Source organism: Taudactylus pleione, unplaced genomic scaffold, assembly GCF_031769625.1.
Source record: "Taudactylus pleione unplaced genomic scaffold, aTauple2 ptg000484l, whole genome shotgun sequence".
In the NCBI taxonomy this organism is placed as follows: Eukaryota; Metazoa; Chordata; class Amphibia; order Anura; family Myobatrachidae; genus Taudactylus; species Taudactylus pleione.
This window is the reverse complement of record NW_028284886.1, coordinates 1366437-1389472: the sequence shown is the minus strand read 5'-3', so window position 1 is coordinate 1389472 and position 23036 is coordinate 1366437. Positions and strand designations below refer to the sequence as shown.

At 47.4% G+C, this 23036-nt stretch overlaps 1 protein-coding gene across 1 annotated transcript; it reads left to right on the top strand.

The window, feature by feature from the left end:
- Window positions 1-2384: 2384 nt before the first annotated feature.
- Window positions 2385-19460, top strand: TUBB3 (tubulin beta 3 class III). The gene is made up of 4 exons (XM_088449415.1): window positions 2385-2464; window positions 8752-8860; window positions 11192-11302; window positions 17717-19460. Exons 1-4 carry the CDS (start codon window positions 2408-2410, stop codon window positions 18787-18789), a joined length of 1350 nt encoding a protein of 449 aa, XP_088305541.1. The 5' UTR covers window positions 2385-2407; the 3' UTR covers window positions 18790-19460.
- Window positions 19461-23036: the final 3576 nt, after the last annotated feature.

The following is a 23036-nucleotide window of genomic DNA, read 5'->3' as shown; positions in this document are numbered from 1 at the left end:
CAAGTACCCCAAATTTGACAGGACTACTTATTTTCACCCAAAAATGCAGCTTTATGCCATTCTTCACCATGTTTGCATACACGCTAATAAGAAGCAATTTAAACTACTTAAGTACCCCAAACACTTTTATTAGGGCTATTCGTACACATCTACATTGATTCCCTATGTTAGCACATCTATTTTTCGGGTACAGACTGATTTCCCCACTTCTGACAGTACTTTCCGCCTGTTCCGCATTTGCTGCTTTCCGTTTTCGCGTGGTTTGGAATTGAATAGGGCGAAAAGCGGGGACACGCACAAAGTTTTTACCTCTAAAACAGGCGGAGGCGGAAAGCCCGACAGGCGAAACCTTCCGACTTTTCGCCTCTAATTGAATACGGGCCATTGCCGGGGGTGGGGGATAGCTCGGTCCCCCCCCAAACATTTCAAAGGAGCGGCGGCTGCGGACTGTCAGGGGCTGTGCTTTATAGTAATAGGCTGCACAGCCCCAGCATCGCATGGAGAAGGTGTAATGTGCGGTCTTTAAGTTAAAACACCACACATTACACTTCCTCCTCTGTGCGGTGGTAAGGTAATAGAGAGGGGTGGGTAAGGGAGGGGAGAGTCAGCGCCTGAATGATTTTATGTTGCTGCCCCAACATAAAATCGATCCGACTCCCATGCTCCCAACCTTCCTGTCCGGTGGAACAGAGCTTTTAATTCGGAACCCACCCACCTACATCAGTACGGTTGGGAGGCATGCTATGGACCCATATGTACAGTAACAGTTTTTATCAAAATCTGTGTAATTATAAGGAATAGGGTACTCCCCTAATGTAAATTGTTCTAGACATTATAAATCACCTCTCTGTCCTGGGAACTTCGGACCTCATTCAGAGGCGGTCGTTAGTTGCAAGCAGTCGCACTGAATCAGGGCGGCCGCTTGCATCCTGAACGGAACGGCCTTCTCTTTGTCGATCGTTAAGCTGTGGGTTATCACCCACAGCTTAACGACCGACCAGGTTGATGGTCAGGATGGTGATCATCATCGCGACCATCGGGGCTTGCGACGAGACCCTAAGGTTGGGTCTCGGCAACCGCAAGCCCCAGGGAGCTTTCTGCTCTGATGGAGCAGGAAGTTCCCCACTGACATCACTGATGATGTCAGTGCGGCCGCCCACTAAAAACGGTAGGCGTTCGTAAAGGAACGTCTCCGTTTTGTAAACCACCCCCCCCGGCCCACCTGCCAAACGGGGGCAGCTGTCGATCAACATCGACAGCCGCCCCTTTGGTAGCGAGCTCCGGAGCGACAGTTTCTTTGTCGCTCTGGGGCTTGCACACGTGCAGTGCAGCCACTGCGCGTGCGCAGGCCTAACTATCGAGTCGGTTACGAGCGCATCGGCGCTCGCGACCGACTCTGAATAAGGTCCTTTATTCAAGTGCTTGAATAGGGCCATAACTAGGGACGTACAACTGGAGCTACCGCCCAGGGCCCAAGGCGGATTATTTGCTTCCCTGTTGGCACCTATATTCAGCTAGTGTGATGCCTGGGATTGCACACTGCTGCCTTTCCTTATGATCCTTATGATGTGCTCAGAGCATCTTCCTGCTCCCGACCATCCCTCCTGTAACTTCATGTTTGTTTGGGACGGCGGCCGGTCCAGTGCGCAGAAGTGCCGTTACTATGGCACTATGCTTTTTATATGTCACGGAGCTGATTGCAGGAACTGACCCCATCTTCATATCATATCATATGGTGTTTACCCCCCGCAAGCCCCGTTCCTTCCTATTGAAAGGACTGGAGTGCGAAGAAGGATCCATTTGGATCAGCCGGCTCATCCTCTCTGCGTATGTGAGAGCTCAGTTCATACATGCGCAGTTACACTGTTATCTTACCACGAAAGTGTCATGTTAGGGATCGCGGGACAGCTGCTTTTCGCAGTGATACTGCCACCAGACCTATACCGAATTGGCTCCAATTGCGAAGAAAAATTCTGCGTAGCCACCACACTTCATAATGAATAGGCCCATTAAGTATATAGGACCACACTACTGAATACAGTTACAGACACCTACAACTATTGCTTTATCCAAGCTTTGACAAAGCAAAGTAATCTGCTGAGTCACTACAAGTCCCTGCATGCCCTGCCAGCCAGCCACCAGTCACTGTCATGGCTTCTCATGACCGCGCCCACAACCTAGCTAGCTAGCTCTGTTCCCAGCGCGCGTCCCCGCTGCCATGGGCGTGATGTATGCGCGCCCCCGGGCGCCGGCCGGTGCTGATGTTGCAGGGATGCTGCGGCGTGTCGCAGGTTGCCTGCGATTGGCCGCGGCTGGCTCTGACGTCATGCTGGGTGGTTTATAAGATGCAGCCGGCGCAGCCGCCTCTTTCAGTGCCCGCATCATTCCCGAGCCAGACACAGACAGCATGAGGGAGATTGTGCACATCCAGGCCGGCCAGTGCGGCAACCAGATCGGGGCCAAGGTAGGAGCCCTCCTCAGCACATCCTCCTGGGGGAAACCTGGTGCAGGGAGCTTTATCTGAGCTTTTTATGAGGCTAGAGGCACAAAGGATGTGCAATACCCAGTGATCTGTTTTCCAAATGCTATACCCATCTACCTGTATTGCAAGCGCACATGGTTTTGGGTTCGTTTAATAGCTCCCATCATCACAGTGTAATGTGCAGGATTATTCATGCATTTATATATTTTTTATTACATGTGCATAATGCAATAGTGCAAATATATTTGCATCGTCATGCTATTTGTAGATTCCTGCAGAACTGCCATGTCCCCTCTAAATTTAAGATAACCTTGATCAATGTCAGCAATCTCCCTCTTCTCCCAGCAGCCATTGGCTCCTAACACACCTTAATGCATGGAGCCTCAATCATATATGTGCACACTGGGAGGGGATGTTAGACTGCAGATGTGTCTGTGCCATGTCTGTGCCCCCAGACAGTGATCAGATCCCGGGTGGGCGTAGTGGATTCAGCTCAGTCCTGCAGAACCACACCCATCACTGCAGCGCAGAAACAAAGGGGCGATGAGAATAATGCAGCATCACAGGGGCACATGGCATATAGGGAGGGGGGTGGGGCATTGGGGTCAGGGGTACAGAACAAGAGGATTGGAGAGGATAGTGTTGCATGCTATACATTTAATACATACATCACCATCATCATTAGTGCTTTGAGATAGCAAATCAAAAATTGCTCGATTTTTTTTTCATTACGTGTAAAATATGTATATTGTGCTCAGTTTCATAGTGACGTAGCAATATACAGCTAAAGAGTTTATATGGATATCATCTACCTAGAATGCTTTGTATTCAACGTGAGTTGAATGACACATTTCTGTGTGGATTGCCCCTACTCGCACTTAACTCCTTTCCAGACAAACAGAACACAGCCCTATTGTTTGGTGATATTTCTGCCAGAGGACTTAAACTACTTTAAAGCTGTTGAATTAATTGCAGGCCCCACTGTCAGTCAAGAGGTTAATTGAGCCGGCTATAAATACAAACCGTGTTATTTCGTGATGCTGGGCCGTCTCACTGGCAGCTTAGGGGTTACGCCGGCTGCGAGCAATGACTTAATTTCTTTTGTTGGGAAACAGGCTGCAGTGTGTAAATCCTGTTTAATTAAAGGGATCTGCAGACAGAGCCAGCAAGGGAGGTGTCCTGACTGTCAGCCCGGATGGGAGGGGATGTTATCCCTGTGATTCCAATGGATACTCTAGTAGATTAGTCTGAGGCTAATGAACAGACACCAGGTATCCTGGAGGGAGACATCTGCTTCATGCACTCTCCTAAATCCGGCTTATACATCTCTTTCCATTAGGTACCCCTCTCGGACAGACCCTCCATCACTGTCACTGTTCCTATTTATTATTTAACCTGTGCACTGCCGAACTGCCGCTTCCTGTATTGTTCAGCTACACTGTGCCACTCCCTCCCTGCACCAGCCGTCTCATTGCTCGCAGTGCAGCCGTGGTGACCGGTGACATCATCAGGCCCTAATTTCATTATACTGGAGGACAAAGACTTGAGTGCTGGTAACACAGGTTCACACAAGCGATATTACATGCTCTCCAGTGGCAAATGCAGGATTTCTAGAGAGGGGTTTCCAAATGCTTGATCTTAGAGTGATTGTGGCCAGTTCATGAAGAGGGCATAATTAGGACTTAACCAGCTGTAATATGCATCATACAAAGTGTATTGTGTTTCATAATTCCAGCAAATACAGGACCAGCGATCACAGTAAGCCATTAAATGCGGCAGTAGGGCCATCCCGCCTGGTTGACACAGATTAAAAGGTCCACAGGTGGTGCTAATTATTTAATGTGTGATACTGAGAAGAACATGCAGCAGTAGTAAAATTCTATTATACTACTATTTATATTATGGTCATGGTGTGGGCTGGGGAGAGTGGTTTCCAGGCAACTGGAACCCCCCTGCGTTTGCCTATGCTCTCACTAAACTTAATACATTTTTGTTCACTATGGAGTTGCAATAAAATGAACATATTTTAAGTCAATCTTTTAAGAATACGCAACTGGGGAAAATAATTGGCATGGGCAGAGAACGAGATGGCAAGTTGTTCAGGCAGGAAGGATGTTTTATATAGAAAATCTTATGTGCTGTGTTGTCACGAGGAGCAGTATTATATCTTTGGTGTCAGACGCCACTTAGTGCGAGCCAGACAGATGCTTTGATCACCCCCCGCAGATATCTCTGCAGTTATCTCATCAGCAGGTCCCCAGAGCAAGGGAAACCCAATAAGTGCAGCAGGTGTTCTGGTAGTCCCAGGAGAAAGGGAGGAAGGATGGAGCAGCAGCTGGGACCAGACATTACAATTATTACATTAATCATAAAGAAGAAGAAGTTGCATGGTGCTCTACGTGAGGCTACAGACACAAAGGCTGTGCAAAATATGGAGAATATAAGGGAAAACCACGCTGAAACTGATGCATGAAATTCTACTGTTGCTATTTAATGAAAAGGCCCCATTTAGAGTCAGGAGCAAATCAGGCTAAAGGGTGTAACATTTGCACCTAGACAAACTATGACATCAGTACTAGCTGTTTTATAAGTTCATACATATATTAACGTCACTCGTGTATTTTTGAGAAATAAGGCCCTGATTCAGAGCCGGACACTTTGACAGAGCGCTCGCTCTGAATCAGGGCCGGGCTATTTTTTTTTTAGAACGGCCTCCTGGCCGCTCGCATAGCTGTGGGTGACCACCCACAGCTATAGCGAGCGGCCACGAAGATGGTCGCGATGGTCAAGACCATCGTGACCATCGGGCTTGCGACGAGACCCTTGTGGTAGGGTCTCGTTGCCGCAAGCCCCAGAGTGCTTTCGGCTCTAACAGCCGAAATCTCTCCCACTGACATCACGAGTGATGTCAGTGGGGCCGGCCCCAAACGGAGGCGTTCACATGGGAATGCCTCCGTTTGGGCAGCCACTCACCCGTCTGCCCACCAAACGGGGCGAGCTGTCACTCAACATCGACAGCACGGCCCCTTTGGTGCGAGACCCGGAGCGACGCATTGCCCGTCGCTATCCGGGTCTCGCGCATGCACACGACGGAGCCGGCTCCATCGTGCGCATGCGCTCTGGGCCACCATCAACCCGGTTGCGAGCGCTCAGCACTTGCAACTGGGTCTGAATCAGGCCCTAAGTTCCCTGTGCAAAAAAAATTATTTTGTTTATGTTTTATGAAATATATATATATATATATATATATATATATATATAAAAAAAAATATAAAGCAATCTAATATACATATGCTCACTATTTCAGTTGATCTCTTTGCTAGTTGCAACAGTGACTGTAACAATAACAACAGATTGTAGCTGATTCTAACATAATAAGGGAATTTTCCACATGCTGATTAATGCTATTCCTCACTTCCTTTCATCTTTCTTCTGTCACAGTCTTCACTCCTCCTCCTCGCCCCACCCTCGCTCCCTCGCCCCGCTGGGTGTTACCAGCAATACAGCCTGATGTGTTGCTTTGTTGCTTTTACTGTGATTTCCCAGCTCTTTGCCTGCAGACAAAAAACACCCAGGCCTGTGTCCAACTAGCTTCAATTGTATCTATAGTGATTGGGCAGTGACCACAAAGTTTAGCCAGTTCTGCAAAGGAGGCACGTAAAGGTCTAAAGCCCCATACACACTGGACGATTTGAACAATATATCGTTCAAAGATATCGTTAACGTTCATATCGTTCAAAATTATTTGTCCAGTGTGCACGGGGCTTGAGAAAAGGCCAGGGATGCTATTGTACAGCAGACTATTATGTACATTATATATGGGCCAAGATTTGCTGGACAGTGACATGATAATAAACAGGAAGTGGTCACTTGTGTAGGCTTTTTGGAGTTTGGAGTTTTTTGTGTTTGGAGAAAGGGAGCATATGAATGGTAAAAGCTGTGTTCTGTTCATGCAAGGATCAGTACAGCGGACAGCTCCATTGAGAGTCACACTCAGTAATACAGGTGATATACAGTAGGACAGTGCTTTGTTTAGCATAGAAAAGAAGTAGGCAAATTGTGTCCCAGCATGTCCTTCCATCACAAATGCCAACAAAGTCTGTAGTACTGGTATAACATTGTGTGTTTGTGATGCTCACAATCCTACAAGAGTTTTTTAGATAGACTGGGTATATTTCTTCCTGATTCAACTGAGGGCTTGAGTCAGCAGTGCACGCAAGTCAGAGGCGGATTTAGACCTCATGGGGCCCTATGCAAGATATCAGTTTGGGGCCCCACTCCCTCAACTGCATGCAATTTTACAAACACACACAGGGCCCCCATAGTCGCGCATACACAGGGCCCCCATAGCTGCGCATACACAGGACCCCCATAGAGATGCACACACAGGGCCCCCATAGCCACACACACACAGGGCCCCCATAACCGCACACACACAGGGCCCCCGTAGCCACACACACACAGGGCCCCCATAGCCACACATAATACCCCCATAGCCGCACACACATAATGCCCCCATAGCCGCACACACACAGGGCCCCCATAGCCACACACTCCTCCCATAGCCTCACACACACAGGGCCCCCATAGCCGCACACACACTCCTCCCATAGCCTCACACACACAGGGCCCCCATAGCCACACACACACTTCTCCCATAGCCGCACACACACAGGGCACCCATAGCCACACACACACAGGGCCCCCATAGCCACACACACACTTCTCCCATAGTCGCACACACACAGGGCCCCCATAGCCACACACACACAGGGCCCCCATAGCCGCACACACACTCCTCCCATAGCCGCACACACGCTCCTCCCATAGCCGCACACACACTCCTCCCATAGCCTCACACACACCCCTCCCATAGCCGCACACATACACTCCTCCCATAGCCGCACACACACAGGGCCCCCATAGCCGCACACAAACACTTCTGCATGCACACATACTGCTCCCATAAGGTAGCTGCACACACACACAGTAGCTTGCTGACACCCCCTACCGACAGATACCACTTACTGACAGACACTTAGTGACAGACCAATTACTGACACACTGACAAACACCACTTACAGACATACTTACTGACAGACACCCCGTCCTGACACAGACACAATTACTGACACACACAGACACCACTTACAGACATACTTACTGACAGACACCCCTTACTGACACAGGGCCTGATTCAGAGCCGCTCGTAAGCGGCCGCTCGTTCGCTCCGAGCGATGTTTGCCCAACTGCGCATGCGCACGGATCGTAATACGCACGCGCGAACCAGTCAGTGCGGCCGAAAATCGTGTGCTTGCAAAATAGCGAATGCTTGCTATTTTGAGTGACAGAATGAGGCGTATGTGGGTGGTAACAGGGGAAGGTGCTTGAAAACGGGGAGTGGAGATCCGAACGCAGGTGTGCTTAAAGGTCAAAATGGGCGTTTTAAGGGTATGCATAATTAATACAGCAGCGTCACTGACCACGTCACTGGGTTATTTTATAGCCAGAACTGCTCGCAAAATTGTGGTAGCAAAAACCAACCACAAAAATAGCGAGCAGTTCATACCCTGGTCGATGTACTCGATTAATCTAATAAATAGCAGACATGATGTAGGATGCGAGCGGCCAGGGGGCTTATTTTTCAAAAAACGACCGCAAGTTTTGTTCGCTCATTCAGACATAGAGGCGTGAACAGACCGCAAAGAGCGAACGGTTCATTTGAATAGCCACCCCTATTTTCTGAACAAGCGAGCGCAAATAGCGTCCGGCTCTCAATCAGGCCCACAGATACAACTTACTGACACTCACACACAACACTTACTGACACAAACACACTTGCTGAAACAGATACAACTTACTGACACTCACACACAGCACTTACTGACAGACTCCACTTACTGAGACAAACACTTACTGATACACAAACTGACACAGATTTATTTATTATGCATTCACAAAGCACACACTGCCTTTCATGATATACAACACCCCTGCTGCCCCCCCCCCACTCCTCCCCTTCACAAAGCATACACAGCCTTCATGATATACAACCACCCCCCTCCCTCCCTGCGGAGTAGGGGAGATCGGGGAATCAGTTACTTGTGTCGCAGGGATTCTGGAAGAACAGCCCCAATTGTTTCTCATTTAAACTTCCCTCACACCTTCATCCCCCCTATCATCACCCACCCCTAACTGCATCCCCCAGTGTGTTCTGGCCTATGTTGTGACTGTTCTGTGCACTCATTTCCTGTCTATTTTCTCCCCAGTTTTGGGAAGTGATCAGCGATGAGCATGGAATTGACCCTACTGGAAACTATGTTGGGGACTCCGACCTGCAGCTGGAGAGGATCAGTGTATATTACAATGAGGCTTCCTGTAAGTTCCCAGTACCCTGTCATGATCAGTCTCAGCGGCTTTCTGTTCCCCTGGTTTTGGGCAAATTCTCCACCACTTACGGGTTACTTCCTTAATTCCCAGTGCATGCAAGTATTGGCAGTGTCTGATTGGAGGAGTTGGAGCACCTGACGTATTCCTTACCTGGTATAGGTTAGGCACTTCAGTGTGTCTACCCACTTGCAAGATAAGATTTACTTTTGCAGGATGAGGTTATTAAAATGAGATAAAGGGTTAAAGGTGAGGAGTTTCCGCACCTGTGGGAGGATGATCGGCCTTTTTCATCCACAAAATAACATGATTTCCCCTCTACTAAGATCCCGGGGATCTGTTCTTATCTAATTTTAATGGGCTGTGTGTTGCACCTTCAGGTTGGATATTTGCAATAAAGTACATTTCTATTTGCGCTACAACCAGTATAAATAAAAAAATATACAAACCCACAAGTGACACGTGTAATGAAAATGTCCCCTCACCCAGGATCAGTTTAGCCATTAAATTGAGTCAAAACCAGCCGTATTTTAGGCCAGGGCTTGACAAATTTTTCTAAAATCTATGAGCCAGGATGAAATCGTAGGAGCCAGACCACCGCCCCCCCCAAAAAAATACCAGGAGTGAGTAAGGAGCACAGCTCTGTGTGTTATACACACTATACTAGTCCACAAAATGGTCACAGTTGAATGGATACAGTAAAATGGAGGCCCCCTCACTGCTCTGCACAGCTCCCCTGCTCCACCCTCCAGTAATAACGGACCACATTTCACATAAAACAATGGTGCCAGAAAGTACAACAAAACCCCGCTCCCCTTATGGTCACACCACTATCCCTCTGAAGCTGTTCCGCAATCCCTGGCCACGCATAGGGCCTGATTCAGAGCTGAACGCTCTGACCAGAGCGCTCGCTCTGAATCAGGGCCCTCCTCCATGAAAATGGAGCGGCCTCCTGGCCGCTCGTATAGCTGTGGGTGACCACCCACAGCATATGCGAGCGGCCAAAAAGATGGTCGCGATGGTCTTGACCATCGCGACTATCGGACTTGCGACGGAGTACCTGCGGTAGGGTCTCCCTGCCACAAGCCCTGGAGTGATTTTGGCTCTATCAGAGCCAAATTCACTCCCACTGACATCACTAGTGATGTCAGTGGGGCCGGCTTCAGACGGTAGGCGTTCCCATGGCAACGCCTCCATCTGGCAGGCACGCCCCCGGCACGCCCACCAAAAGGGGCGTGCTGTCAATCAACACCAACAGCACGCCCCCTTTTTGCGAGACCCGGAGCGATGGAAAGCCCGTCGCTCCCCGGGTCTCGCGCATGCGCACGACGGAGCTCCCTCCGTCGTGCGCATGCGCAGTGGGGAACATCGACCCGCTTGTGAGCGTCCTGACGCTCACGAGTGGGTCTGAATGACCCCCATAGACCCTACTACCGGAGAGCTCTATGCAGCTCTATGCAGCCGTAGATAGGAGACAGTAGACAGTTGGGACGTACAGGAGGATCAGCGTACACTGGAACAGACAGCAGGGATCAGAGCAGGCCAGGATGGAGAGGAGTTGTCAGCGCAGGCCAGGACAGACACAGGCACAGCATTTACCGCAGGTGACACTCAGCACATGCACTCTTGTGCATGATATGAACACAGCAATACTATAGGCATGAAAATCCACCAGAGCTGATGAGGATCTGCTTTTTCCATCACTGCAAAATCTGGTAGCCAGGCAGAAAAATCTGGTAGCCATGGCGACCTGCCCCCAGGATTTGTCGAGCCCTGTTTTAGGCATCAGAGTGAGACAACTGACAGAAGCCATCTTGAAGTGATGTTAGGTTTGACTTTGAAGTGAATTCTTTTGGTAAGGGAGGAAGGTGGTAGTTGTCGGCTTCAAAGACCATGAAATGTGTTTGCTTGTTTGAATTCTGTAGACCACAGGTTCTCAAACTCGGTCCTCAGGATCCCAAACAGTGCATGTTTTCCATGTCTCCTCACAGAATCGCAAGTGAAATAATTGGCTCCACCTGTGGATCTATTAAAATGTGTCAGTGAGTAATGACTACACCTGTGCACCTGCTGGGTGACCTGGAAAAAGTGAGCTGTGTGGGGTCCTGAGGACCGAGTTTGAGAACCACTGCTGTAGACAGACAAGTTGGTGCACCTGCGGTAATATAGACGCAGTGCGGACTGAACTCATGGTGGATTGTGAATGAATACCACAACAGACAGACACCAGAAATTGCAGGATGTACAAACCAATGACATAACGTGTGATATTCATCCTGCATGAATCTGCTTTGCTCATAACCTATTCCTTCCCATTTCCAGCACATAAGTACGTTCCTCGAGCCATCTTAGTGGATCTGGAGCCGGGGACCATGGACAGTGTCCGTTCTGGAGCCTTTGGACATCTTTTCCGACCAGATAACTTCATTTTTGGTATAAAGTTTATACTTTGCATTATTTTATTTTAGGCAGATCACAGCCTAGACATTTTAAATTGTATTAAGGTTTAATGGAGTTGTGCTCTATCACTGCCTGTTATAAGGTGCTAAGCTGACCTTCATGGACGTTATTAGAGGAGTCCTTTCTGCTAATTTTGCAGTAGAGAGAGTTCCTACTATGGGCTATACTGATATTGACACTGGCGGGCAATGTGTTTTCTTCTGCGCACATGTCTGAATCGCACTACGCATGCGTCTCAATTTTGTTCGTACAGAGTCGCAGATTAGATTTAGATGTACGGTAGCAGAAACGTAAGGGGCGTTCCTGGGCGATGACTGGGAGGTATCAGGTGGCTAAAAAGATGCCTCTGTTGCATCTTATGGGAGTGTCGCAGGTTTGTCTCGGGCGTGACGCTGAAAGCGGTTGCATACAAAGAAGCCAAAAACCACTCGCATAAGAGGCCATACTGCACCTTTCGATGGTGCGACCGATGGTGCAAGTTTCTATGGTGCGACCAGTGGTGCAGGTTTCGATGGTGCGACCGATGTTGACGTCTAAAGACACACCAAGCAGTATTTCAGGTCTACAGACTCTGACAGTGGGCGCCTCAGTCCTTGCACGGATCTGCATCAGGTAGGGGCTTTGTAGCGGCATTAGCATAAAGTCACAGACGCGACTGCGGCAAAACATACAGCCGTATCTGCGACCGTCTCTGAAGCAGGCGTAAATATTTGCAGCAGGGATGCCAAGCGACATAGCTAGACATTTCATAGCACAGATGTCAGTTTCAGTGGCGTATCTATAATGGGTGCAGTGTGTGCGGGGAACACAGGCCCCCCGGGTACAGGGGGACCCCGCACCGCACACACTGCACCCATAATACTTTAGACTTACCTGTCCGTGGTCACACGTTGGGGGTCTGCGCTGCTCAGAACACCGGAAAATGGCCGCCGCGGCCATTTTTCCAGTGTTCTGCGCGTGCGCAGTAGACTCCGGGCACTGGAGTGCGCCCGGACTCTACTACGCATGCACAGAACGCCAGAAAAATGGCCGCCACAGCCATTTTCTGGCGTTCTGCGCATGCGCAGTAGAGTCCGGGCACACTCTAGTGCCCGGAGTCTACTAAGGCTCCAAAGGCTGGCTAGCCGCGTCAGTCGGCCACCGAGGAGAGAGGAGGGGGCCCCGCACAGGGAATGCACACGGGCCCCCTCCTCTCTTAAGACACCCCTGGTCAGTTTACATGTACTATTTGTATGTATACATTACATTACAGTACAGTACAGCGAGCATCACTACGGCATAGAATAGTATATACTCCTATTATATACTCGTACAGAAGAACACAGGGAGGCAGATAACTAACATACAGCAGCGTCATATGTAATATGATATATATTATATCAGTTATTACATATGACCTCAAAAATGGAGGATTTTGGCGTACAAAGGAAAGGAGAGAGCACCAGCATGGTAATCATTGGACTCATTACTGGGCGTGCCCTTGCTCCACCATAACTCCACCCCCGGGGGTAGCCAAGCAAAATGGTAGAGAGGAAGCCAATATAAGGGAAAGAGTGAAAATGGGCCTCTTTCATTGGTATTTGCCTTAACACAATTGAGCCCATAGACTCATGCAGTAGTGTATATTACCAGAGGGCTTGGGAATAAAACATCATAGATTACAAAATATTGCAACAAGAAATTGCAGCGTATAGCACCAGAGATACAGTAAAATACATGTGATTTTGCACGGATTCTATTTAGGTAGATTCACCGTAAATGCTGCATCAGTCCTAACATTCCATCACATACTGTGTGTGTATATATATCTATTAGTGTTATGTAATCTGTGTAGAGTTTATACTACACAGGAATTTTACACGTTCACTTCAGAAGAATAAAAAGTTCTTCTAAACTTTGTGGTTTTCTTGCCCTTTATCAGGAAGTAAGTGAGACGCCTGAGAGATCTTATTGCTGCGATGGTCTGCACACTAATAACGCCCCTCACATTAACTGCCGTCTTTCCACTTTACAGTTTACTATCACTAAAACCTGTCCAGATCCATATCTTTGTAGGATTTGTCCTAGTAATTCGGGTATACCTCCAGGTGAACACCACTGGCCATGAATCTGTTTAGTTGCTACAAGAAAATATTGGGGGTCATTCAGACCCGCTTGTGAGCGGCAGTACGCTCGCAAGCGGGTTGGTGTTCCCCCACTGCGCATGCGCACGACGGAGGGAGCCCCGTCGTGCGCATGCGCGAGACCCGGCGAGCGACGGGCTCTCCATCGCTCCGGGTCTCGCACCAAAGGGGGCGTGCTGTCGATGTTGAGTGACAGCACGCCCCCTTTGATGGGCGTGCCTGCCAGACGGAGGCGTTCCCATGGGAACGCCTACCGTCTCAAGCCGGCCCCACTGACATCACTAGTGATGTCAGTGGGAGTGATTTTGGCTCTGATAGAGCCAAAATCACTCCAGAGCTTGCAGCAGCGAGACCCTGCCAAAGGGTCTCCGTCGCAAGCCCGATGGTCGCGATGGTCAAGACCATCATCATGGACGCTCGCTATAGCTGTGGGTGGTAACCCACAGCTATGCGAGTGTCCATGAGGACGCTCCAAAAAAAGGTAGGAGGGCCCTGATTCAGAGCGAGCGCTCTGGTCAGAGTGTTCAGCTCTGAATCAGGCCCATTGTGTGCATCACGCTGTTGTGACTATCTAAGGGCCACGTGCTTCACTGTTGTGCTTGTGGACTTTGTTCTTGGCACGGCATTTGGATCAATAGATCCCTTGTATTTACCCAATAGATCCCTTGGTGGTATTTACTGATGCTGTGTTCCCTACGTAACACTAGTATTGTGCTCGTGTGGATGAGACTTAAAGGGCCTTTACATCTGGTTTGGGGGATCTGCAAAATCCAACTTGTTGGACAATCTTGATTTGCAGATTCCAAGCCAAAAACGATATGTATTAGCGAGTCGGGATTGTTAATTTGGTAAACACATAGGCAGAACAGGGTTTAGATGTATGGCGCCCATAAGATACAGACTTAAGTGTCACAGTAGCTGACACTGTAAGGTAGCATGTTGCATGCAGATACACCCGTAGTCACACACAGAATATAGACATGCTGTATATCATTGTAATCAGCAGAAGCTGCTTGTGTTTCCTATTCACTTTGTTTTGCAAATAAGATGCATTTGAAGTTTAAAAGTTGTACAAAAAGATGCTCAGTGCTACAAAATCGCGCAGCTCTCACGCGTTGTTTAACACGACTTGTAGTGCACGGAGGTAAGATGTGGACACATCTGTATGTCCATTTTCGGGAAAGGACAGACTGTCCAAAATTATGCGTTCAACCTGTAATGTCCGAGGGCCTGATTCAGCTGTGCACTGCTGAACACAGACTTCCGATTATCGGGAATCTGTGCGTGCGCAGGACCTGTTCTGTGCATGTGCAGAACGGGTCCTGTGTGATCGCATGCAGACCCCCAGGCAGAGGCGTTTGCATGGTGGGACAAGGATGACCGGTGTCCCCAAAAATGGGAGTGTCAACCCTGTTTACTGGGAGTGGCAAAGCCAAGATCTGCCATGGACGCCGATTCCTGGCCTCACATGCCGGCCAGTCTGCGTAAGTTGAGGCTTACTCAGCTGGCCGGCGCCGTCCAACATCGCGACCGATCAGGGGTGTAACTAGGTATTTGAAGGCCCCATAGCAAAAGTTTGTAAGGGCCCCTATGTATCACCCAATGGTGAAACATGTATATAACACATGTAACTCTGATAAGGAAGATGGCCCCCCCCTCAGCTCTGGGCCTAATTGCAGCTGCGCCCCTTGCGCCTATGGTAGTTATGCCCATGCGACCGATGGTGATCCCACACTGCACCCCCGGTTACAGCGTTGGGATCACAGATGCAGCAGGTGTCAGACACCTCCTGCTGTATTTACATTTTAGCAAGGATGGAATCTCCAAACTGCTTGTGTGCAGCTTTGCAATTCCGTACTCTGCTGAATCAGGCCCTGAGAGCGCTGTTGCTATTATCTCTACAAATTGCGTGACCATCAGCCTTTCAGAGCCTAAAGGCCACATGAAATAGCCCGCGATTTGCGGGAGCCGACGCAATTCCAACGATATACTGTAAGTTGTTATTGCCTTTTGAACTAATTGCCTCTTTAAATCGAATGATTAGGTCTACCGGAATCACGCTGGCACCTGCAACCTGCTGACGTTTACATTTGGCTCTAAGGTTATAATTACTAAGCCACGGATTTTCAAAGCTGCTAGTTGATGGTTTTGCCTGCGGGATTTAAAATGGCGATATTAAATACAGAACATGCCTGGATTTTGCATTTAATACCATTGTTGTAAATACCATGGGAAAAAAAACAATGAAAATCCGCAGCTTTGAAAATGCGCTTAAAAGATACAGCATATTCCTAAGTGATTTTACTACCTTTACCACGTTTATTGCCTGCTCACGCATATATAATAAAGTAGCGAGGATGCATTAAAGCTATATTTTAATTCATTTGAATACTAAACCCTTCAGAATGTCTTGCTGAATACCAAACCAAATCTACATAAATAGCTTTAAAGATATGTCAGGATCCTGAATCCTGTAACCTTATATTCACACTAAATTGTACACAGTAAAGGGCTAAGGGCCTGATTTAGAGATTAACGCAAATCGCATCGCGGGTGTGATTCCGTACGCAGCTGACTTGCAGAAATATTATTAGCTGATGTCATGTGCACTGAGGGGGTGATTCAGCTTGGGACGAATTTGCAAAGCTGCACGCGAGCAGCTTTACAATTCTGTCCTTGTAAATATGGCTGGGATAAATATTGCGACCATCGGTTGCAATAGTGGATGACATTGGGCCGCGAACCAGCTGAGTAAACCTCAGCTTACTCAGGCTGGACAACTTGCGAGGCCAGGAAACTGCATCCGTGGATGCAGCCCCTGGCCTTGCCACTCTCAGAAAACTGGGCGGACACCTCCCTTTCTGGGAACGCCGTCCGACCCCGTTCCTGCACCACCTCTTAAATGCTTCTGCCCAGTGTCGGACTGAGGCATAAAGGGCCCACCAGGGGAATGCAGTGATAGGGGCCCATGCTTAAAGGGTGTGGTCATCCACCAGACGGGGTGTGGCCAGCCACCACAGTTGCTTGGCCAGGCAAATCTTGGTGTAGTTTCTATAAAAGCAAACCAATAACAGATGTTCATCCATGTTCCTGCTCCACAAGGTAACTGACCATCTAATACAGTAACAATGTACAATTCAATGCACAGTGTGGAACATGACACATAGAGGAAGGGGTGGGCCCCCAGGCAGTGGGGCCCACCGGGGATTTCCCCTGTAACCCTGTGGGCCAGTCCAACCCTGCTTCTGCCTGTCAATCACATTTGCAGAACGGGTCCTGCGAACGCGCAGATTTCTGATAATCGGGAATCTGCGTTCAGCATTACACTTGCATGCAATGCTGAATTAGCCCCTGAGATGTCCACCTCCATCTTCTCGCATTCCGCCGCTTACATACAAAAGCGGGAACATCGGAAACATTGGTTGCACAGTGGTCACACAACGAACCTTTGAGTAAGCCCATGCTGGCTCAGACAGAGCGGCTCTCCTAAGACGCTGGGGCCTCTGCAGATGTGTATGAATTCGCAGCGGCTCTCTAGAACTCTCCCAGAAAATTTTCCCGACATTCCTGCGTTTTTCTACCTAACCCCCCATTACCTCCCCCAAATGCTGACTACCTGTCACTCAATGAGCGAATAAATCCTCTCTGCGACATTTAATAATCCATCACCACACGTGCGTAGTGCGGTTGTGACACATGCACAGCGGCAAAAAATCGCTCCACTGCGTCCAACATCGACATTGTGTCCACTCTGATGTCTCCACCTCTGAATCAGGCTCTAAGGTAGAGTTGGGTTTATGGACGTATCTTGCGTGTTTTCACACTTTGCATGATGAGGAGCATCTATGGGCGATTCCGGTGTGTATGTAACTCTGTTGCATCTCCACGCGACAAAGGGTTGCACTGGGTGGTAATAGGGCATTTGCACACAGGCAAAGCTTAGTGAGGACAGGGGGGTGACACAACTTTGTACATACTTCTGTTTTTCAGACGCATCTCTTGCGCCAAGGTTAGGGTGATGACGTCTATAAAGCCAAGGTAACGGGTAGGGGTGTAGATGCATGCAACGCATATGGGCGAATATATATACACTTGCATTCAACGCTGCATCAGCGCCTGATTGTATGTCCAGACTGATCCATTCAGCTGATTTCATTCAATTAATGGCAAAAATGGCATATGGTGTAAACTGGTAGTGAAAAAAACATTACTGTGGTTTTGTAATTCTCATCCAGACCCTTCTCATCTATTTCTCTCTCCGCAGGACAAAGTGGTGCCGGTAACAACTGGGCAAAGGGTCACTACACAGAAGGGGCTGAACTGGTGGACTCTGTGTTGGATGTGGTGAGGAAGGAATGTGAAAACTGCGACTGTCTACAAGGCTTCCAGCTCACACATTCTCTGGGTGGAGGTACAGGCTCTGGCATGGGCACCCTACTCATCAGCAAAGTCAGGGAGGAGTATCCTGACCGTATCATGAACACTTTTAGTGTAGTCCCCTCCCCAAAGGTATCCGACACAGTGGTTGAACCGTACAACGCAACATTGTCTATCCATCAGTTGGTGGAAAATACAGATGAGACCTACTGCATTGACAATGAAGCTTTATATGACATCTGCTTCCGCACCCTCAAACTGGCCACTCCGACATACGGAGACCTCAACCATCTTGTCAGTGCCACAATGAGTGGGGTAACCACTTCCCTTAGGTTCCCTGGACAACTCAATGCTGACCTGCGCAAACTAGCAGTCAACATGGTGCCCTTCCCTCGTCTTCATTTCTTCATGCCAGGCTTTGCTCCCTTAACCGCCCGTGGCAGTCAGCAATACAGGGCACTGACTGTACCTGAACTGACTCAACAGATGTTTGATGCCAAGAACATGATGGCAGCCTGTGATCCTCGCCACGGGCGGTATCTGACCGTGGCTACTGTGTTCCGTGGACGCATGTCAATGAAGGAGGTGGACGAACAGATGCTGGCCATCCAGAGCAAGAACAGCAGCTACTTTGTGGAATGGATCCCCAACAATGTGAAGGTTGCCGTCTGTGACATCCCGCCACGTGGTCTCAAGATGTCTTCCACCTTCATAGGCAACAGCACAGCCATCCAAGAGCTATTCAAACGTATCTCCGAGCAATTCACTGCCATGTTCCGACGTAAGGCTTTCTTGCACTGGTACACGGGAGAGGGCATGGACGAAATGGAATTCACAGAGGCCGAGAGCAACATGAACGACCTGGTATCTGAGTACCAACAGTACCAGGATGCCACAGCCGAGGAGGAGGGCGAGATGTACGAAGACGATGAAGAAGAGTCAGAAGCTCAGGGGAAGTAAGAAAGCCAACCAAGGGCCAGAAATGTCAGGTAGGGGCCCACCAAGGTTTAGGAATCCCACTCATACTGCACCATTTGTCGCTTCTGATTTAGGATTATAGTTCCATTCAGGATATGAACCTGGACCCTCCATCTCCCTTATTTATTTAGCTCTCCGCTGCCAAAGGAAACTGCAGAATTTGATGCGCATCACTGCAGATATGAACACGGAGCCGTCTGCTGAATAATGCCTGTAACACATAGTGCATGGTGAACTTCACCTTACAGGCTACAGCAGCAGGGAATAGGGCTATAATGAGACCAGTCATGAGGTTAAGGGTGAGCACAGGAAATGGAAAATAAAGCGTCTTGGTTGAAAAAAATAATAATGGAACGTTCGAAGTTTTAGATACAGTCCGGCAGTGGAATATGGAAAGGGAATTGTATGTGTGTTGGTTGTACTACAGTACAACTAGGATAATATGGATATTGGTAGGGAAAGACAGGCTCCCAAGAAGACATCATTGTCGTGTAAATTCTAGCAGCAGAGACCCAGGTTATACTTTGTGTCTTATCATCGTTCCCTCGTCCTGTCTGATTTTGTTTTTTTTATTTTTGTTTTTAATGTGCACTTATTTTTTATGTTGGTTTTATTGGATTATTTATTTTTAAATAACAAATAAACTTCCTGCTGTCCAACATGTGAGTGAGGCTCTTTTTTCCATTTTTTTTTTTATTGCAGAACAAGCTGTTTTGTGTTCTTCTTCTTTAATGGCACACAGTAACATATCAGATGACCATCATTCGGAATTACTTATATAGACTGAGATCAGAGGCTACAGTCAGACAAGTAGGAATTAGAATCTGTGAAGAGTCACTGAATGGTCCCTCTGAGCTGCAATTTAAACAAAGATCTTTTTGTAATAAGTGCACGACCTTATGTGTGTGTATGTATGTTTATGTATGTACGTATGTATATATACACACATACAGTCAGGTCCATAAATATTGGGACATTGACAGAATTTTCATATTTTGTCTTCTATTCACCACCACAATGGCTTTGAAATGAAACAAACAAGATGTGATTTAACTGCAGACTTTCAGATTTAATTTGAGGGTAATTACATCCAAATCTGGTGAACGGTGTAGGAATTACAACGGTTTCTATATGTGCCTCCCACTTTTTAAGGGGCCAAAAGTAATGGGACAAACTAAACAATCCTAAATCTAACTTTCACTTTTTAATACTTTGTTGCAAATCCTTTGCAGGCAATTACAGTCTGAAGTCTGGAACGCATAGACATCACCAGACGCTGGGTTTCATCCCTGGTGTTGCTCGGCCAGGCCTCTACTGCAAATGTCTTCAGTTCCTGCTTGTTCTTGGGGCATTTTCCCTTCAGTTTTGTCTTCATCAAGTGAAATGCACGCTCAATCGGATTCAGGTCAGGGGATTGACTTGGCCATTGCATAACATTCCACTTTTTAGCCTTAAAAAACTCTTTGGTTGCTTTTGCAGTATGCTTCGGGTCATTGTCCATCTGCACTGTGAAGCACTGTCCAATGAGTTCTGAAGCATTTGACTGAATATGAGCATATAATATTGCCCAAAACACTTCAGAATTCATTCTGCTGCTTTTGTCAGCAGTCACATCATCAATAAATTCAAGGGAACCAGTTCCATTGGCAGCCATACATGCCCACGCCATGACACAACCACCACCATGCTTCACTGATGAGGTGGTATGTTTTGGATCATGAGCAGTTCCTTTCCTTCTCTTCTCTTCCCATCACTCTGGTACAAGTTGATCTTTGTCTCATCTGTCAATAGGATGTTGTTCCAGAACTGTAATGGCCTTTTTAGATGTTGTTTGGCAAACTTTAATCTGGTCTTCCTGTTTTTGTGGCTCACCAATGGTTTGCATCTTGTGGTGAACCCTCTATATTCACTCTTGTTAAGTCTTCTCTTGATTGTTGACTTTGACACATATACATCTACCTCCTGTAGAGTGTTCTTGATTTGGCCAACTGTTGTGAAGGGGTTTTTCTTCACCAGGGAAATAATTCTTTTGTCATCCACCACAGTTGTTTTCCATGGTCTTCCGGGTCTTTTGGTGTTGCTCTCCGGTGCGTTCTTTCTTTTTAAGAATGTTCCAAACAGTTGATTTGACCACACCTAATGTTTTTGCAATCTCTCTGATGGGTTTGTTTTCATTTTTCAGCCTAATGATGGCTTGCTTCCCTGATAGTGACAGCTCTTTGGATCTCATGTTGAGAGTCGACAGCAACTGATTCCAAATGCAAATGTCACACCTAGAATCAACTCCAGACCTTTTGCCTGCTTAATTGATAATGAAATAATGAGTGAATAGCCCACACCTGTCCATGAAATAGTTTTTGAGTTGATAGTCCCATTACTTTTGGCCCCTTAAAAAGTGGGAGGCACATATTGAAACTGTTGTAATTCCTACACCGTTCACCCGATTTGGATGTAATTACCCTTAAATTAAATCTGAAAGTCTGCAGTTAAAGCACATCTTGTTTGATTCATTTCAAAACCATTGTGGTGGTGAATAGAGGCCAAAATCTGAAAATTCTGTCAATGTCCCAATATTTATGGACCTGACTGTATGTATATATATAGATATAGAATGAATGTCGGGGCGCTCAAATAAAAAATAAAATAAGTAAATTGTGTGATATTTAATGATAATAAGTGATACTTCTCATGTGAATAAATGAGTGGCTGCTAATTACACAGTACAAACGTGCTGGTGTACACATCAAAGAACGAAATAGACAACGTGGAGTGTAACGTAAGCGTCTAACCATATCAAATAAACTGATGTGATAACACGTGCAAAAATACAAAAATGATCGACACTACTTATCTGGTGGTGAAAACTTCAGTCACATGACCACCATGGGAATTAGTAGTATATAGAAGAAAGAAAAAATTCAACATAGTGTGTACTGTTTTCAGTAATTCATATATATTGCTGAACTCGGCTTCATTAGGAACATATCAGTCCCAAAGGAACACCCACTTCACAATACATGAAGGTTAAAAAACATTTAATTACACAGTAAAAAGACAATGGCTAAAAAACACACGTACAAGATGTATGACAAAAAAGGCTTATCTGTCCATAAATGGTACTCAGGTACCTGCAATATATATGAATTACTGAAAACAGTACACACTATGTTGAATTTTTTCTTTCTTCTATATACTACTAATTCCCATGGTGGTCATGTGACTGAAGTTTTCACCACCAGATAAGTAGTGTCGATCATTTTTGTATTTTTGCACGTGTTATCACCTCACCAGTTTATTTGATACGGTTAGGCGCTTACGTTACACTCCACGTTGTATGTATATATATATATATATATATATATACATACATATAAATAGCCTTTGCTATACAAAAATGTATTGTGTATTAATATGAAACAGTATTTGTAACTATTCTAGAATTATATTTGGAATTCTGTACTAGTGTCAGTCTGGGGTATTCTGGGTTTGTGAGGCTACTGGTGTAATGTTTATATCTTTTTGTCCTGCCAGTCTACTGGTCTGCCTGTAGTTCAGCCTTATGTGTCGTTCCTGACCTCCCCATTATCTTCAATAATAGTTAAAACGCGATAATATCAAGGGGGTCACCACACTGCAAATTCCACCAACTCCTGTGTTTCGCCAGCGTCTGACGAGCCCTAGTCGCCGATAGCTACTTGGTAGAGACTAAGGGCCTGATTTAGACCCGCTCGCAAGCGCTATGCGTTCGCAAGCGGGTCGATGCCGGGCAGTGCACACGCGCGAGCCCCGGAGCGAGCGAGAACTTCACTCGCTTGGGGCTCGCAGCAAAACGGAGCGGCTGTGGATGTTGATCGACAGCTCACCCCATTTTGTAGTGGGGGGGAGTGGCTGGCCAAACGGAGGCGTTTGAGGGCGGCCCTACTGACATCACAGTAAGCAGTGAGCGTCCTGCTCTATTAGGAAGCTCACTGGGGCTTGCGGGAATGAGACCCTAGCACATCACCTGGCTGCTCGCAAAAGCTATGGGTGGTCACCCACAGCTTAGCGAGCGGCCAGGAGGCCGGTTTAAAAAAAAAAAAGCGGCCGCCCTTATTCAGAGCGAGCGCCTCTGAATCAGGGCCTAAGCACCGTCTTCTGGCATTTGGTGAGTGCACAAACTGTAGAGGCTTTTCTGCCCACTTGCAGCTGGTCCTTGCTAGGTTCCCAAATACAGGTATGTCCACATACAT